The sequence below is a fragment of the Neofelis nebulosa genome, chromosome 7 (assembly GCF_028018385.1).
Source record: "Neofelis nebulosa isolate mNeoNeb1 chromosome 7, mNeoNeb1.pri, whole genome shotgun sequence".
Lineage (NCBI taxonomy): Eukaryota > Metazoa > Chordata > Mammalia > Carnivora > Felidae > Neofelis > Neofelis nebulosa.
In genome coordinates this window covers 5,003,124-5,022,717 of record NC_080788.1, presented here as the reverse complement: position 1 = coordinate 5,022,717, position 19,594 = coordinate 5,003,124, and the positions used below count along the sequence as shown (strand labels likewise).

The 19,594-nt window shown below is 47.5% G+C and overlaps 1 protein-coding gene across 4 annotated transcripts in view; it reads left to right on the top strand.

Moving 5' to 3' along the window:
• Positions 1–19,594, top strand: part of ALPK3 (alpha kinase 3) — a 56,199-nt gene that overhangs the window by 23,102 nt on the left and 13,503 nt on the right. For all 4 annotated transcript variants that reach the window (XM_058736471.1, XM_058736470.1, XM_058736472.1 and 1 more), the window contains 4 exons: positions 14,742–16,770; positions 18,343–18,490; positions 18,900–19,027; positions 19,151–19,186. In XM_058736471.1, the coding sequence (XP_058592454.1) occupies positions 14,742–16,770; positions 18,343–18,490; positions 18,900–19,027; positions 19,151–19,186 (2,341 nt within the window). The remainder of the gene's footprint in view (positions 1–14,741; positions 16,771–18,342; positions 18,491–18,899; positions 19,028–19,150; positions 19,187–19,594) is intronic.

Here is a 19,594-nt window from a genome sequence, read left to right as displayed (position 1 = left end):
GTTTTTTTTTTTAAGTTATTTATTTATTTTGAGAGAGAGAGGGTGCATGGGAGGGGCAGAGAGAGAGGGAGAGAGAGAATCTCAAGCAGGCTCTATGCTGTCAGCGCAGAGCCTGAATCGGGCTCGAACTCATGAAGCGTGAGATCATGACCTGAGCTGAAATCGAGAGTCAGATGCCCAATACACTGAACCACCCAGGCACCCCAGGGAGAGATCAGTTTTAAGGGTGATCAGGGGAACTGGTTTTCTTTCAGTGGTGCTGAGTGAGTCTGTGGGGACAGTAGTTCAGCGGGTTTGGGGGTGGAGTGAACCTCAAACCAGACTCAGTCTGTTCATGACTCATCCCTCATGCTTGGTCTCTGGAGATGTTGGCAGCCGGTGTGGTGACTTCCTAGTGGCCCAGCCAGGGCTACTCTGTGTGCCTGACAGTCCTCAGGCTGGACAGGAGGGCCTTGCTGCAGGGATGGCCCTCAGGGGCCCCGAGGGAGCTCATTTGGGAAGTGACCAGGCCCGCAGCCAAGTCTGAGTGAAGGTGGCCTCCCCGCCCACAGGGGTGGGGACGCCACAGCCGGGCCGGCTGCACCTCCTGGCAGGGCCCTCCTTGCCTCTCAGGAGGGACAGGTGCACCAGTCCCACTGTTCCCACAAAATGCTTGTGTGCCTTTCATTCTTCTGTGCTTTAAAAATTTGTGAAATAGATCACACATGTGAGAAACACATTTAACATCTATGTGCATGTTGAAGCTGCTGCTTTTTAGTGGCCGAATTTGATTGTTTTTTCATATTCTTTTTGTTTGTTTTTATGTGTGTTTATTTTTGAGAGAGAGAGAGAGAGAGAGAGAGAGAGAGAGAGAATGAGCTGGGGAGGGGCAGAGAGAGAGAGAGAGAGAGGGAGACACAGAATCCCAAGCAGGCTCCAGGCTCCGAGCTGTCTGCACAGAACCCCATGCGGGGCTCAAATCCATGAACTGCAAGATCGTGACCTGAGCCAAAGTCGGTTGCTTAACCGACTGAGCCACCCAGGCGCCCCATGTTTTTTCATATTCTTATTCTCCCAAGTCTTAAAAAAAAACCCTTATTTTTCTGATTATGAAAGAAACCCATGGTCATGGTGAAAAATATGGGGAGGGGGGAACCCTACAAGTTTGAGGGAGAAAGTAACAATTCACCTATAGTTCCAGCACCCAGAAGCCTCTTGGTGTATGTACCAACCTTTCTGTATATGTAGTTTTATTGTTTTTAAAATGTAATGTGTGCTGTTCTTCTGAGTCAGTTTTATAACCTGGTTTCTTCACTTCTCAGTATTTCATGAGCATCTCATGGTTTCTAAAAATTATCCAGAAAACTTTAATGGTTGCAATAATGTGCCACAATATGGATATTTTAACCATTTCTTTCATAGGTTATGCATTCCTTCCCTGTTCTAAGGTTCATTAAGTATTCGTCAACATTTCAAGTAATTTTTTGTTTTTTGAATGTCTTCATTTGATTTTAAATTAACCCGGAATTGATTTGAGTATATAACATAGCATCAGTTTCCAGCTCGATTTTTAGTTAGCAAGTAGGTAATTCCCCCAGTATCATTTGTGGAATATTTAATTCTTAGCTATTAGTTTGTGATTCTTTCTTTACATACTAATTTTTATACACATTAAGGCCGCTTTTAGTTCCTGTGTATATACTCATCCTAATCTGTTAATGTGTTTGTTGATTCTTACAACCGAATGGCCTTGTTTGAATGATCGTAGCTTTAATTTCTGGCAAAGCAACCCTCTTAGACTTCTTTTAAAATTTTCTTAGCTATTCTCTCTTGTTCATTCCTCTAGGAAAACTATAGAATCACTATTTGAAATTCTTTAAATTCCCACATACCAGTTTTTTGGTACCTCTATATTTACCTTTTTTTTTTTTTAAATCACATTTTAAAAAGTGATAAGCTGTTTTTCACAAGATCAAAAGCCTGTTAAATCTTGGAAAACGGAAGTGCAATTTGCATTTGGAACGATCTTTTAGTAAAACTTGCTAGATATATATTTTAATCAGCATTATTGGGATGTCATATATATACTATAACATTCACCTAGTTCAAATGTGCAATATACACAACTTACAGTTATGCAGGCATTACCACAATCCCATTTTCGAACATTTCCATCAGCCCAAAAAGATCCCTGTTCCTTTTTGCAGCTTACCCGTGTCCCCACCCCCAGACCCAGGCAACCACTAACGTGCTTTCTGTCTCTATATCATTGGCATTCTGATTGGGATTATAGTAAGTATAAGAATTAATTTGGAAAAATCCATATCTTAATATTTAGCTTTCTCACCTGACGGCATGGTATTCCTTTCCACTATTCAAGCCTCTTTCATACCTCTTTTTAAGTTCTGATGTTTCCTTCATACGGGCTCAGCATGTCTCTTGTTAGGGTTAGTGCTTGAAGGATCTTGACTCGGGGCTCTGATGCCACTGCTCCCCTTCTTTGTCTTGATTTCCTTTCCTGGAGATAGGGGACATCTCTGACAGTTTAGATGAGGCTTCCATATTGGATATGGATGAGGAGCAGGTGCTGGGACTGAGGCCTCTTGGGTTGTTAAGAATGTCTAGACATCATGCTCCCCTGCCCCTAAGCCCAGTAATGCTGTGTAGACAGCTCTTTCCCCAGGCAGAAGCAATCTTCCCTGAAGGTACTTAATGAGTGGGAACTGGCCTCCAGTATCCTCAAAGGCTGCTTGTTAGTGCCCTAACCTGAGATATTTTCTGAGACTGGCTTAGATCTCTGGAGCTGAGGTACTGGAGTGTGGGGACATGGTGGAATGCCCCATCTTCCCAGGTCTTTGGAGGGGACAGTGTAGACATGGGAGAGCACTGCTGAACATCTTGCGATCTCAGACTTGGGGATGATCATACCGAGATTTGGAAACTCCCCTCCCATAATCAGGCATCTTTGGTTTTCAGAGAATACGTGAATACAAGTATTTTCTGAGAGGGGGGACTTGAGGAGGGGCATGATCCTTGCCTCAAGGAATTATCTGGTGAATCGAGGGCATTAGACTTACACCAAACCACAAGGACAGAGGGTGTGGTGAATGGTTACTGCAGTAGGTTTCCAGGGAAGGAGGGTGAAGTAGGACCAGGGAAGGCATCTGGGACGTGGCCAGGCTGGTTGGCAGCATGTACAGGATTCATTGCTGGAAATACCATAGTAGAAAAGCATCAGCTAGAATTTTTCTGATCTGGAAGAGTGTCTATGATATCCCCAGGTTGAAAGAGTTCAGATAGGTGGGAGAGAGGAAGGAAGCCATTCTGGGAAGGACAGGGAGCATGAAGCAAAAGTAAGATGGTGGGCTAGCCCAGGAATGCAGCTCTTCCTATCCTAGTCTTAATGCCCAGATGCTTTCAAAGCGTCTCAACACTTTTTCTTCTCTTCTGTCTTGTATTCTGCTTTGGTTGGTTTAGCATGAACTGTAACATCACCTAGGCTCGAGCATGAGACGGAAAGGAGGGGGAACTAACATTTATTGAATATCAGCTTCCAGTAGTGCTAGGTTAGCTAGTTCAGACCAATTTCCCTACAGAGGACAGCAAGTAAAGGACAAAGTGAAGGGTTAGCAACCCAGGATATGGGACAAAATGGAAATCCAGAATGGTGACAAACCCAGTGTTTGTCATAGCAGCTGTTTGCCACTCCAGGAGAGGAGAATGAGAGACTCAGCAGTGTTTTAGACACAGCCTTATGGGACTAGGGACACAAAGGTTGGCATCTGTGGTCTCAAGACTAGTAGCCCTGGTCAACCCCCTGGTCTTTGGGTTGGGACCCTGAAGGAACAGTGAGCCAGAAGTAAATTACCCACACAGGGATTGAGGTTTAGCTCTAAGTTACTCAGGTGACAAACACATATCCCAATCCCTGAAGTTAGGTTAAGGTGATTCAAGACACCTGGTGCCTTCAAGCACCTGGAAGAAGCGAAAATCATCTGGAGGACAATAGTATCACTTTAAGACTCAAATTATTTTTTAAAGTTCATTTATTTATTTTGAGAGAGAGTGAGCACAAGCAGGGGAGGGGCAGAGAGAGAAGGAGAGAGAATCCCAAGCAGGCTCTGTGCCATCAGTGTGCAGCCCTACACGGGGCTCAATCCCACAAGCTGTGAGAGCATGACCTAAGCCAAAATCAAGAGTCAGATGCTTAACTGGCTGAGCCATCCAGGCGCCCCTGGCCTCAAATTATTTTTAAAAAGCACTTCAAATATAATATTTGGCAACTGGGGCGCCTGGGTGGCTCAGTCGGTTAAGAGTCCGACTTCAGCTCAGGCCATGATCTCGCGGTCTGTGAGTTCAAGCCCTGCGTCGGACTCTGTGCTGACAGCTCAGAGCCTGGAGCCTGTTTCTGATTCTGTGTCTCCCTTGCTGTCTGCCCCTCCCCTGCTCATGCATTGTCTCTCTCACTCTCAAAAATGAATAAATGTGAAAAAAATTAACACTTGGCCTCCAAATGAAGATAAGCAGGCACACCACGAGAGGAAAATGTGAAAAAGAAGTAGCAAAACCAGCAGATAATATAATGTGTCCATGGGGGTTCCAACTTTTCTAACGTTTGGAATTATTAGACATGAACTATAAAACTAAGACTCTTTTTCCTGTATTCAAAGAAGGTAAAACAAACAAACAAACAAAAAAACAAGATTGAAAATTTCAGAGAACTAGAAACTTTAAAAAGTGGCATAGACTTAAAAACCAACCAACTAGAAATCCAGAACTGAAAAATACAATGACTAGTATGAAGCTAGTTGTTATGGGTATAGCACTTCCAGTTCTGAATGAGACGGAGCAAACACACTCACCCCGTGTCTCCCCTTGAATACAGCTAACAACTTGGACAGAATGCATGGTGGGACCATTTGATGCCTTTGATAAGCAAACAGGAGCAGGTAGATTGGGGAAGAAGACCAGAATTCAAAGTACCCCAGAACCAGCAGTGTTTACTATTTTGTTTGATTGTTTGTTTGTTTGTTTCTTAAGTCGACTATTCTCTGGCCTGGTCTTAATGCAATCAGAAGCTCAGAAGTAAGCATCAGCTTTACTTTAGGAGAAGCCCTCTACTCGAGATCAGGCTTGAGGAATAGGAAAGGAATCTGCTGGTAGTGACAGTAAGAGGCCATAGGTGTCAAACTTTGAGGGAGGGGAATCTTTCCTTTATTCAGAGAAGCTGTGGTCTCCAAGAGGGTAGGATGAATTTCTGTTGCTTTCTCTCTCGCTCTCCCTCTTGCTCTCTTTTGAGTCTCTTCCTGGCCTAGGACACAGGTTCCTTTGTGCAAATATGTGACAGAGAGGAGAAAATGAAGCCCCAGCTATCTGGCCAGAAGGCTGAAAAAGGGGGCCCTATGGACCCAGGAAGTACAGGGGAAATCATGGAGAAGGAACATTTGGGAAGTGACTTCTTAAGCTGTTTATAAGTTCCTGGGCTTGTTCCCAAGCTATTCGTGCATGCATGGATCTAGTTTTGGCCCGTGTATCAAAAAGTTTGACAGTGGAACTAAAAAACTATCATTCAAATCCCAGACCGGCCACTGGGTGGCATACCCACCAGATAGATCTGAATAGCCCTGCAAAGGCTTTGATAAATGGAACTGGCATTGACACTAGAACTTCAAAAGGCTGAATGGAACTTGCAGCCTGAACACAACCAAGTAGATTGATCATCTGATAAGACACAAATATTAACATTATCCATAGGGTTTATATAAGAACCAGCGTCTCATGATATTCAAAATGCCTAGGATACAATGAAAATTACTTGGCCTATGAAAAGCCTGGAAATCTCACCTTGCCTGGGAAAAGAGGGTTACAGAATGCCAATGTCAAGATGGCAGCACTGTTGGAATTGTCTGACTTAAAATCAGCTACTATAAAAATGTGACAAAATGTAAGGGTAAATACTCTGGAAATAAATGGAAACATAGGAAGTCTCTGCAAAGAAATACAGGGTACAAAGAACCAAATTTTGATTTCAGAGCAGAAAAGTGCAATAACTGAAATGAAGACACTTCCTGGCTGGGCATAATAGCAGAGTGAAGATGACAGGAAAAGGTCAGTGACCTTGAAGATACATCAACAGAAATTATTTAATGTGAATAACAGAGAGGGGGAAAAGATAGGAAAAAGAAATAAATAGAGCTTCAGGGACCTGTGGTACAATATCAAAACATCTAATGTTTGTGTCATTGGAAACCAAGGAGAGAAGAAAGTGTGGTACATAAAAAAAAAAAAAAAAAAAAGAATGAAAAATGGTTGAGAACTTCCCAAATTTGGCAAAAGACACAAATCTACAGACAAGAAGTTCAGTTAATCCCAAATAAGGTATGCCTGCAGGGGCGCCTGGGTGGCTCAGTTGGTTGAGCGTCCAACTTTGGTTCAGACCATGATCTTACACTTTGTGAGTTCAAGCCCCATGTCGGGCTCTGTGCTGACAGCTCAGAGCCTGGAGCCTGCTTCGGATTATGTGTCTCCCTCTTTCTCTGCCCCTCCCCCACTCACACTCTGTCTCTCTTTCCTTCAAAAATAAATAAACATTAAAAAAAAAAGATATGCCCACAGAATTCCCTGCTAAGAAACAGTAATCAGATTGCTGAGAAGTGAAGACAATGCAAAAATCTTGAGAGTAATCAATGAAAACACATTATTTATAGGGGAACAATGGTTGAAATGACTACAGATTTCTCATTAGGAACCATGGAGGTCAAAAGGAAGTGGAATAATAGACCTGCTGAATGAGAAGACTTTCATTCTATAAGTCTACATTCAGTCAAAATGTCTTTCAGTATTGGAGGTGAAGTAAAGAGTACCAGATAAGAGAAAGCTACAAGACTAACTCACTGACAGACCTGTTCTAAAAGAATTGCTAAAGTACGTTTTTCTTATGGAAGGGAAATGGTACCAGAAGGGAACGTGTATCATCAGGAAAGAAAGAAGAATAACAGAAATGCTAAATGTCTGGGTAGACATACAATAGAAACAGGAGAAGTAAGGGACCTATATGGTGGCAAAAATCACTACATCTCACTTGAAGAGGTAAAATACTGACTCTAGTCTCTGAGAAGTTAAGTATATATATTGTTAGCCCTAGGGCAGCAATTAAAGTACTGTACAAAGAAATATAGTAAAAACCACAATAGATGTGCCTGACTGGCTCGGTTGGTTGAGCATCTGACTCTCGATCTCAGCTCAGGCCTTGATCTCAGGGTTGTGAGTTCATGCCCTGTATTGGGCTCCATGCTGGGCATGGAGCCTACTTTAAAAAAAAAAAAAATTCACAGTATATAAATTAAAGTGGAATACTAAAAATGTTCAAATAATCTAAAAGAAGATAGGAAGGGGGAAACAAAGGAAGGAAAGAACAGAGGAAACAAATAGAAAACAAATAATAACATAGTTGACCTAAATGCAAACATATAAATAATTATATTAAATATAAGTGGTCTAAACACACAAAGACATTGAGAGAATGGGTCGAAAACATTCCCAGCTCTATGCTTTTTATAAGAAATTGACTTCAATTATGATGATATAAGTAAGTCAAAAGTAAAATAATAGAAAATATACACTACACAAACAGTAATCAGTTGAAAACTGGAGTGACCATATTAATTTCAGACAAAATAGACTCCAGAGCAAAGAAAATTACTGGGGCAAAATAGTGAATTACATAATGAGAAAAAGGTCCATTCAAGAAAACATAATTTAAAAAAATGTGTTTGCCTCTAACAACAGAGCTTCCAAATATATGAAGAGCTGGAAGGAAAAACAAACAAATCAGCCATTACAGTTGGAAACTTAAACATTCTCTCAGTAATCACAGTAGACAGAAAATCTGTAAGAATAAGAATAGAAAAGAGGCTGAACAGCATTATCAACCAACTGGGTTTAACAGACTCCTAGAATACTCCATGTGACAACAGAATACTCATGCTTTTCAAGTGAATGTAAAACATTTACCAAAGTAGATCATATCCTGGATCATCAACAAACCTTAACAAATATAAAATAATTGAAATCATACAAAGTATGTTCTCTGACCAAAATGGAATTAAGTTACAAATCAAGGACAGAAAGATAATAGGAAAGTCTCCAAACACTTTAAAATATTTATGATACATTCTCACAGCAAAGCGGAAAGTCTTAAGGACAATTGGAAAATATCAAACATTTTTTTAAATGTTTATTTATTTTTGAGAGAGAGAGAGAGAGAGCGAGTGAGCGCATGTGCATGAGCTGGGGAGGGACAGAAAGAGAGGGAGACACAGAATCCAAAGCAGGCTTCAGGCTCTGAGCTGTCAGCACAGACCCCAATTCAAGGCTCGAACCCACAAACTGTGAGCTCATGACCTGAGTCAGAGTCGGAAACTTAACTGACTAAGCCACCCAGGCACCCTGGAAAATATTTTTAACTGAATCAAAACGAAAATACAACACATCAAAATTTTGGATGCCACTAAATCAGTGTTTTGAGGAAAATTTATAGCATTAAATATTTATATTAGAAAAGAAGAAAGGTCTAAAGTCAAAATCTAAACTCCCATGTTGAGACACTAGAAAGAGAAGATTAAAGTAAACCCGAAACAGGAAGGAAAGAGATAATAAAGAAAAGAGCAGAAAAATGATGACATTGAAAACAGAAAAGCTGTGGAGAAAATAAATTAAACCAAAATCTGGTTATTTGAAAAAAAAAATCAATAATATTGATAAACTTCTAGCAAGACTCACAAAGAAAAAAAATGGGAGAAGACACAAATGACCAGCACCAAGAATGAAAGAAAGGCTTGATTGACTGGTGATCCTTTCGCTGTATGTAGGTGTATCAAAACAATAAGCTGTACACCTTAAATTATAGCATTTTTGTCAATTAATACCTCAATAAAGATTAAAAAAAAAAAAAAGAATGAAAGGTCAGGATGCCTGGCTGGCTCAGTCGGGTTGACCGTCCGATTCTTGATTTCGGCTCAGGTCATGATCCCAGGGATGTGGGATTGAGCCCCGTGGCATGCTCTATACTGAGCTTGGAGCCTGCTTGAGGTTCTCTCTCTCTTTCCGTCTGCACCTCTCCCAGGCTTGCTTGTGTTCGCTCTCTCTAATAATAATAATAATAATAATAATAGTAATAATCAAAGAATGACAGGTGGTATCACGAGAGACCCTGCAGCTATTGAAAAGATAATAAAGGGCTACTATGAAAAACTGTGCACATAGTTCAAAAACTTAGATGCAACAGACCCGTTCTTTAAAAACCACAAACTACCAAAACTCATGCAAACAATGAGACAACTTGAATAACCCTACAACTGTTACAGAAATAAAATTTGTAGTCAAAAATCTTCCAAAAAAGAAATTGTTAGGGCCAGATAGTTTTACTGGCAGTTCTACCAAACGTTTAAAAATGATGAAACCTCAGTATCAGCTCTGGGTCTGGGTTTCAGGAGAAGGAGATTCCAGATCCTAGGCACTGCCCTCACCATTCCTGTTAACCTTCTGGTTTTGCTCTGCGCCCCTCCCCACCGCCCTTGGCTTCCCCAAACCATCGCTCCAGGGCCACGCCCCTTCTTGAGGGTTAGAATCTATAGTACTTCTCAGTCAGTGGTTGATTCCTGGATCCTCCTATGTGCTTGAGTCTGTGCAGGATGCAAAGGTGAATCAGACTGAGTCCTTAATCTCTGAGAATTTATGAGGAAGACAGTAAGGATGGAAAATTAAACCTACGGATGTTCTTTGTGGTGAAGAAGCTCACACAGAACCGGCTGGGTCCGCCACTGCTCACACAGTGGTTATTTTAAAGGAATACACAACAGTCCTTGTATCTCCACATAGTTCCAAATGTAGACACACACACACACACACACACACACACACACACACACACACACCCCACAGTGTTTAGAGAGGTCAGCTTTTGCAGAAGTGTCCAGAAAGTATCCAACTGATCATTCATCATATAGTTACTGAGCACCAAGTCTCTAACTCTGAGACACTGCTGGGTCCACCTCTTCAGAGGGGAAGAGTTTACACATTAGCAGGTGACACATGCATGAAACAAACAAGTACGACGCAGAATGAGGGCATACTGATAAATTAGGTATGTTTGCCATGGGTGCTTAGGGTAGGAAGCCACTAACTTTTTGGAGGGTGGGGTGAGGTGGAGGAGGGAACTCGCAGTCTTCAAAGAAGAGAAGAAACTTGAGCGCGGTCTTCAAGGATGAGAAGTCCTTCAGGTGAGTGAGGAGAAGGCTGAGACTGTCCCCTAGAGAACAAATACACAAAGTAGTTACAAAACCACCCTGTAGTCAGTACAGTAACTTGGTGTTGGGCAGAGAGACCCAAGAGATGAACCCAGAGAGAGAGATGGGATCCTTGCGGAAGGAGGGGCATCGTTGATCACGCGAGGTTTTATTTACTTATTTTGGCTTTAAATTGAAAATTGCTGAAATACGTGTCATGTGCACATGGTATAAAATTTTAAAAGTGGAAAAGGTATATGGAGAATATGGTCTTCCTCAATTCCCTGCCTCGCCACCCCCCCCCCCCCATCCTGTTCCTCTTCCCGAAGTCAGTTGCCAGAACTGGTTTCTTGGGCATCCTTCCAGAACTATTTTCTATGCATTTAAAAATATGTGTGTGTGTCTGTATATTTGCTGCAAAAAGATTGCATATTGTACCTTCTGTCCACACCTTCCTTTCTTATTTGTTTGTTTGTTTATTTATTTATTTATTTATTTCGAGAGAGGGAGAGGGGGAGAGAGAGAGAGAGAGAGAGAGAACATAGCAGGGAAGGGGCAGAGAGACAGAATCCCAAGCAAGTTCTGCACTGTCAGCACAGAGCCCAATGTGGGACTCAGACTCACAAACCGTGAGATCATGACCTGAGCTGAAACCAAGAGTCAGATGCTTAACCGACTGAGCCATCCAGATGCCCCTATTTTTTTGTTTTTTAAAAAATGTTTATTTATTTTTGAGACAGCACAAGCAGGGGAGGGGCAGAGAGAGGGGGACTGAGGGTCCAAAGCAGGCTCTGCACTGACAGCATAGGGCCCCATGTGGGGCTTGAACCCATGAACTGCCAGATCATGACTTGAGCTGAAACGAGAAGTCAGACACTCAACTGTCTGAACCACCCAGGCACCCCTCTACTTGGATATTTATTTATTTGGAATATGGATGTACCATAATTCACTGGATCTGTTCTGTGTGGATGGAATTTAGGTAATTTCTAGTCTTTTGCTGTTATAAACTGTGCTGCAGTGAATATCCTTGTATATAAGTCCATCTGCATTTATGTATCTATCTTGTATAGCTATAGGATAAATTCCTCATAATGGAACTGTTGGGTCAAAGTGTATAAGTGTTTCGGGGCATGTGGGTGGCTCAGTCGGTTAAGCATCCGACTTCAGCTCAGGTCATGATCTCACGGTTCGTGAGTTCAAGCCCTGTGTCAGGCTCTGTGCTGACACCTCAGAGCCTGGAGCCTGCTTTAGATTCTATGTCTTCCCCCACTCGCTCTCTGTCTCTCTCTCTCTCTCTCAAAAACAAATAAAGATTAAAAAGCAATTTAAAAGAGTATAAGCGTTTTTAGTTTTATTCGATGATGCCAAATCACTGTCCGTAGAGGCTGTGCTGACACCTGTTTCCCCCTTCCCTGGCCAACAGAATGTTCTTAAACTTTTTGCTCTTTGAGGCACGGGCTTTAGGCTTTATCCTGTAAATGATGATAAGCCCTTGAGAGGTGTTTAAGCAGGGGAGTGTCACAATCCGATTTGTATTTTGGTAAGATCACTTGGGCTGCAGTGAGGGTAGGTGTTGAGCAGAGGCAAAGGCGAGGGTCACGAATGCCAGTCAGGAGGCTTTGCAGGTGTCTAGGCGAGACAGAATTGTTGGCAGCGTGGTTTAGGCAGTCGGCAGTGGAGACAGAGAAGGCGATGGATATTGAGACACCGAGGAAGTAGCTTCACTGGGACTCAGGGACTGATCAGGCTTGGGGATGGGGGAGTGAAGATAACTTTAATCAAAACCTCTGGGGGTACCTGGCTGGCTCAGCTGGTGGAGCGTGCGATTTTTGGGCTTGGGGTTGTGAGTTCGGGCCCCATGTTGGGTGTAGAGATTACCAAAAAATAAAATCTGTTCTGAAAAACATGAAAGCTCTGTTCTCATCAGTCTTGTGTGAAAAGTTAGCATTTTCTTTATAGTTTTCATGTCCATGTTAGTGGTTCCTAATTCCTAGAACACCAGGAATTAACTGAAGGTTCTTTCTTTCTTCCTTTCTTTCTTCCTTCCTTCCTTCCTTCCTTCCTTCCTTCCTTCCTTCCTTCCTTCCTTCCTTCCTTTCTTTCTTTCTTTCTTTCTTTCTTTCTTTCTTTCTTTCTTTCTTTCTTTCCTTCCTTCCTTCCTTCCTTCCTTCCTTCCTTCCTTCCTTCCTTCCTTCCTTCCTTCTTTCTTTCTTTCTTTCTTTCTTTCTTTCTTTCTTTCTTTCTTTCTTTCTTTCTTTCTTATTTTTACATTTATTTATTTTTGAGAGACAGAGAGAGACAGCGTGAGCAGGGGAGGGGCAGAGAAAGAGGGAGACACAGACTCAGAAGCAGGCTCCAGGCTCCGAGCTGTCAGCACAGAGCCCGATGCGGGGCTCAAACCCATGGACCACGAGATCATGACCTGAGCCCAAGTTGGACGCTTAACTGACTGAGCCACCCAGGCATTCCCCGGTGTCTTAATTTTTTTATGATGAGCTATGATAAAGTGTTTCCATTACCCTTTTCCCCTGTCATTTTCTATCTTGTATTAGCCCCCACATTTTACTGTGGTGATTATCTCTGTTTAGTTAAAAATCCTGTATTTCTATCACCTGGTTTTTCAGCTCTGAGTAAACCTTTGGCTCCTGGTTTGTGTAGGTGATACAGTCAAGGAGCTTATCCACTCACCTTCTTCCTCCTTCCATTTTTGTACGCGTTATATAATCTCTGCCGGGTCTGGGCATGCAGCACTCACATTTTGCTCTGTTACTCTAAACCCCTCCGGTTTTCGTCTCGGTTCTATGGTTAATAAGTATTTGATGCTCCCCACCAGTTCTTTCCCTAATCACCTTTTGGTTTGCAATGTGTTCTCTGGTAGTTTCCTCCAGCGGGGCTCACGGGAACGATATTCCTTAAATCCCTGTGTGTGCAAAAGCCATTCTCCGAGCCTAGAGATGTTCAGGATTCCGCTTCAGCAGCGTGTTTTTGCTGGTGTTGTCTGAGATTGCTGCTATGGGGTGTTCTACTCTCCGTTCCCTGTGTATACAGTGTGCTCTTGGTTTTGGGGGTAGATTCTCGTGATTCATCGCTTACATACAACCCCCGGTGCTCATCCCAACAAGTGCCCTCCTCAATGCCCATCACCCATTTTCCTCTCTCCCTCGCCCCCCCCCCCATAAACCCTCCGTTTGTTCTCTGTATTTAAGAGTCTCTTATGGTTTGCCTCCCTCTCTGTTTGAAACTATTTTTTTCCCCGTCCCTTCCCCCATGGTCTTCTGTTAAGTTTCTCAAGTTCCACATATGAGTGAAAACATATGATATCTGTCCTTCTCTGCCTGAGTTATGTCACTCAGCATAATATCCTTCAGTTCCATCCACGTTGCTGCAAATGGCAGGATTTCATTCTTTCTCATTGCCAGGTAGTATCCCATCGTGTATGTAAACCACATCTTCTTTATCCGTTTGTCAGTTGATGGACATTTAGGCTCTTTCCATCATTTGGCTATTGTTGAAAGTGCTGCTAGAGACATGGGGGTACATGTGCCCCTATGAATCAGCATGAAGTTTGCTTTTATTTTCTTGTTCACTTTGTTGATTTTGATCGTAATCAGGAGGAAAAGAGGCAAATCACTGTCTGACGCCACCATGTTTAGACCAGAAACCCTTCAATTTTATTTGGGCACCATTCCTGTCTCAGAGACGAGAATGTGGGATTTGAAGCTAGACACGCCTTCTCAGCTAACCTGTCCTGCTCACTCTCTGACAGTGGACGATCACTTTCTCCCTCAGCCATTAGTATTCTTATCTCTAAAATGGAAATAATGCTCACAACAGTTTCATATTGTGAGGAGTGAGGCAATATGTATATAATAAGTAGGGACCTAGCAGAGTGCTTTGCGAATAGTGGGTGTTCAAAAGGGCAATAGCACAATGTTTGACTGACTTTTCTGCCACAGGTGGCATTCATCTTTACTTTCACCTTCTCTGTCTGGATGTCACTCGCTCAGCGTTAATGGTGGATGCTGTCACTGAGGCCACTATGGGGAGACCCTTTGGCTCCCTCCCATTTTTCCCATAATTCTATTCGCTGGCCGTTAGTGCCAAAAAAGAGGGGCAGATCGATTGCTCAGAAGCCCCGGAGAGAGGATACCCTCCTCCAAATGGCAGGGGTGAGGGGTGGGATGACACAAGAGCAATGTCTTTCGGGAAAGGCAGGGTTTCTTTGGGGAGAGGTGGGAAGGGCCAGAGCGAGACCTGGATTCTGGATACTCCTTGGTCCAGACTCTTGGCGTCAGGGATCGGGGTGGGCGGGCTTGGGACTTTGATCACGTGTGCTTAGCAGGCCTGAGGAAGCAGGTGGCGGGATTCCCGTCAGGGCACTTCTGGATGAGGTCAGAGCAGGCTGGGAGGCCAGGGTGAAAGGGATCCTAAGGCACATGTAGCCAAGTTCTCGCTTTTGTCCGTGTTGCTCAGGTCCCGGAATCCCAGGCAAACCCGGCTCCTACCATGCTGGCCAGTAACAGCGCCAGTACGGTCTCCTCCAGAAGCCAGGGCGTCATCGAGCCCATGGACACAGAGACCCGGGTGGATCAGAGGATGACATCTGCTGACCAGCAAGCCGGAGGCAAGAAGAATACAGAGGCGGACGGGAAGAGGCAGGTGGCTAGGAGGACCCAGGGAGACAGAACACAAACGACCCAGAGGACACAGGCAGATAGGGAGCCACAGGTGGACACTGAGCCACAAGACAGTGAGAGGACGGCGTCAGCCAGGAGTTCCCAGGAGGATGTGGTGGCACAGGGAAGGGAAGGAACGCAGGTGGAAAGGACGCAGGCAGACGAGAGGACGCAGGAAGAGAGAAGGATCCAGGAAGACAAGGGGACACGGTCAGAGGGGAGCATGTCCGCAGCCATAAAAGGTCAGTCAGAGAAGGGATCCGTGACCAGCCTCAGCCCACAGTCCAGAGCCCCTGAACGCCCACCTTCAGAGGGTCCGCAGTCTCCCCAGATTATTGAGTGTTTTGAACAGACCCCAGAAGGGTCCTCTGTCCCAGAAGAACCTGGTCTTGTGCTCAGATCTGAGGAGACGGCTGTGCCGGGTGCCCCAGCAGGTGGCCCCAAGCTCCCAGCACAGCAGCCTCCCCAGGGGGGGTTGGAGCAGCGGGGAGGGGTGAGATGCCAAGGGCCTGAGTGGTCGGGCCCGGTCAAGGGCAAGCCAGAGGATGGTCTCATCCCGTGCCCCAAGGAGGAGCAGCCGGGGGCAGTGCCGTCTGTGGATGTGGGTGGCTGTCCTCCGGCTGGCAGGAGCCCGGAGGTGCCCACTCTGCCCTCTCTCCCGGGGCCGGGCCTGACCCAGAGCTCTCAGGAGGCACGGCCCGGCACTCCGACCTCTCAGCACCTAAGTGCCACTGCCTTCCCGCCCTCTGGGGACCAGGCCTTGCTGAGGTCAGCCCCGCCACTGCACCTGGGGCCAGGGACCCCCGCCCAGAGTCACCCACAAGCAACCGCGGCAGCCGACAGCGAGGGGGCCTGCGCCCAGGGGCCAGATGTGGAGGGGAGGCCCCCAGGACCCCGCGGCTGCGACCCTGGCCTCATAGACTCCCTGAAGAATTACTTGCTCCTGCTGCTGCAGCTATCCAGCACAGAGACGGGGGGCGGGGGCGCAGAGTCCCAGGAGGGGGCTGCCAGCGGGGCTCCGGTGCCCTCACCCACTCTGGTCCCCAACGTGGAAGTGGCTGGTCTGAGCCCCAGGACGTCCAGGCGCATCCTGGAGCGCGTGGAGAACAACCATCTCGTGCAGAGCGCACAGACCCTGATGCTGAGCCCCTGCACCTCCCGCCGCCTCACCGGCCTCCTGGACCGCGAGGTGCAGGCCGGCCGCCAGGCCCTGGCCGCAGCCCGGGGCCCTGGGCCCAGCACCCTCACCGTCCCTGCCATCGTGGTGGGTGAGGAGGAGGGCCCTGGGCTGGCCTCAGAAGGATCCAGTGAGGGCGAGGGAGAGGTTTCCCTCGAGGGGCCTGGGCTCCTGGGGACGTCCCAGGAGAGCAGCATGGGGGGGCCGCTGGGGGAGGCAGGTGGGCACACGGCCTCTGGTCAGGGACCACTCTCAGCAGACAGAGGGGCCCAGGAAGCCTTCCGAGAGGAGGAGGCCCCAGGGGAGGCTCTGACAGGTCTCCCTGCAGCCACACCCGAGGAACTAGCTCTGGGGGCCCGGAGGAAGAGATTTCTCCCCAAGGTCAGAGCGGTAGGAGATGGGGAGGCGGCCAAACCTGAAGAAAGGGAGAGCCCCACAGTCTCCCCCCGGGGGCTCAGGAAGGGCCTCGCGCCCGGGTCCCCGGGGACTCCCGGGCGGGAGAAACGCTCCCCTACCCAGGGCAGGAAGGCAGGCATGCTGGAGGTGCCGCGGCCCGAGGAGGCCAGCGGCCTGGACGCAGAGCTGGCCCCGGAGGAAGGCAAGCAGGACACCCCGGCCAAAGCCAGGAAAGCCAAAGAGCTGCTAAAAGGTGAGCAGTGGGGAGGGTGGGGGCCGGCCTCCCAGGAGAGTGATGCGGGGAGAGCGCCCCGCAGGGGGGAACACGAGCCCCAGAGGGGTTACTGAGGGCGTTCTCCTGTAATGACCCCACCGGTCGTGGAGTCCTAGAGACCTCGTTCTTGTCCTGGCTCTGCCCCTCGGGATTGGGAATAGCACCAGCTGTGGACCATCGGGAGGGAAGTGGGATAGAAGAAATCAGGTCCTCAGATGGGGCCTGGCTCCCACGGTGCTCTAGGTGGAGCGCCAACATCCCCACCATCCCCTCTGTGCAGAATTGTCACATGAGTCCTGAGCAGGAGGGGCTGGGATTCAGAGGCGGGCCTAGAGCCCACATTGAAGTTCTTCTCTCTCTCTCTCTTTTTAAAAAAGTTTATTTATTTTAAGAGAGAGAGAGAGAGAGAGAGAGAGAGCACAAGTGGGGGAGGGGCAGAGAGAGAGAGGGAGGGAGGGAATCCCAAGCAGGCTCCAAGCTGTCAGCACGGAGCCCAACTCGGAGCTCGAACTCATGAACCGTGAGATCGTGACCTGAGCTGAAATCAGGAGTTGGACGCTGAGCCATCTGAGCCACCCAGGTGCCCCCCTCTCTCTTTTTTTAATGCCACAAGAGCTTTTGAGAAAAAAACTTTGTGTTTTGTTTCTTTGCTGTTTTTAGTGAACTCAGTTCCTCTAATAGATATTAAGGCCATTCGTGTAAAATCTGTTTCTTCTTGAGTGGGCTTTCCCAGCTAGTGTCCCTCCAGTGAATTCTCCCTTTTCACCTGTCAGACAGACAGTTGCCATAGTGTCTACCATCTGATGGCTCTGTACGGACATGATTCTGGTATGGCAATTGCTGATTCTGGTAATCTGGGTTTTCTGTTTCTGCTTTCCATTCATCTGTTTAATCTCTCATGGATTTTGTTTTCTGTTTTTTCATTTTTTAAAATTTTAGTTGACACCCGGGGCGCCTGGGTGGCCCGGTTGGTTCAGTGTCCGACTCGTGGTTTCGGCTCAGGTCGCCGTCTCCCAGTTCGTGGGTTCAAGCCCCACGTCGGGCTGCACGCTGACACCGTGGAGCCTGCTTGGAATTCTTTCTCTTGCCCCTCCCCACTACAGCTCATGCTGTCTCTCTCAAAATAAACTTAAAGAAAATTTTTTTTGTAATTTTAGTTGACACACGCCGTCACATGAGTTTCAGGTATATGACGCAGTGATTCAAGAATGCACATTATGCTGTGCTCCCCACGAGGGCGGGGTCCTCTCCTAACTGCTGTGTGTCCTCCGCTCTGAGGCTCCCCCAGGCCTGGGGGAGGGGCACAGAAGTGGGAACTTTCCAGTTCGGCTGTGTGATTCGGAGTCAGAGCAATATTGGGGGGGGGGGGAGGAGGGGAGGGACGCAGCTGGGGACCAGGAAGCAGTGTGTTTGTGTGGAAGCCTGAATCCTGTTTTCCCTCACCTGTCCCACCAGGACAGGTGCGTAGGGCCAGGGAAGCTGGCGTGGGACCAGCGAGGGCACAACCGAGGAGAAGTGGCTTGTCTCTCTCAACTGGGCCCCTGCTCTCAGCCCCACAGGTGATCCGGAAGATTCGGGTAGAGCAGTTTCCTGATGCCTCCGGCAGCCTGAAGCTCTGGTGTCAGTTTTTCAACATTCTGAGTGACTCCGTCTTGACTTGGGCCAAGGATCAGCGCCCAGTGGGCGAGGTGGGCAGGAGGTGAGCCGGCTGGGTAGTGCCTCCACTGACCGACTCCCTGGTTATGGCGCTAGCAGGGTGGGGCATCGTCCTCACACTTTGGGTCTGTGCCCCCCATCTTCTGCTCACAGTAACCCAGTGGTGGGGGGGAGTTCTAGTATTTCCTTAGCAGAGAGGAGAAAATTGAGGCTCAGTAGTATTAAGTCCCTTGCCCATAGTCACGCAGCTAGCAAGGATCGGGACTGCGGACCAGACCTGTGTGACCCAGGCCCAGCTCTTAACCGCGGCACGTCTGGCCGCCCGCCTGAGCTCTCGGTGCCGGGGTCCCCGGCAGCGTCTGAGGGCAGGGTGGGAGGGTCCCGGGGACCACAGTCTGGCCCTGGGCTGCGCGTGGCCATGGTCCTCACGGGGAGGGTCTCCCTCCCTGCAGTGCAGGGGACGAGGGCCCAGCGGCCTTGGCCATCGTGCAGGCGTCCCCCGTGGACTGCGGCGTGTACCGATGCACCATCCACAATGAGCACGGCTCAGCCTCTACGGACTTCTGCCTCAGCCCCGAGGGTGAGCGCGCCCCTCCTGGGCTCCCGGCCCGGTGCGTCCCCTGCGGGAGGGCGACGGTCATCTCTGTAGAGACGGTGCAGGCAGCCAGCCTAAGGGTGGCTGCTTCCTCTTCTTTTTCTCCAGTGTTGTCAGGATTCGTCTCCAGAGAAGAAGGCGAAGGTATGGTGCCCCCACCCCAGGGGAGGAGTGGGCGGGCCTTCACCCCTACCCCTGCGGTCCACAGGGAGGGCCTTCTTTTAAATACGCGGGATCCATTCCAAATGTCAAGTTTACCTCCACACCAGCTGCCCTTTGCCTCCTAGTTTAGGATAGGGCTCCGGAGGGGGGTGGGGTGGGGTGGGGAAGATGGGGTGGGGAGGAGGAGTGGCTAAGAGGCCCTTGCACAGGAAATGAATCCAGCCTTGTGCCCTTGGCCCACGTCGGAGCCCTTGATCAAGGGCAGGACTGGCCGCTAGGACATACCTTAGCCTGCTTGCTCCCTTCCCGGAGCTTCTCACGGTGCTCTGTGGGTCCCTGCATCGGATGCGCACAGCACGGCTGCTAACGTTTCAGTTTCTTGGGCCCTGC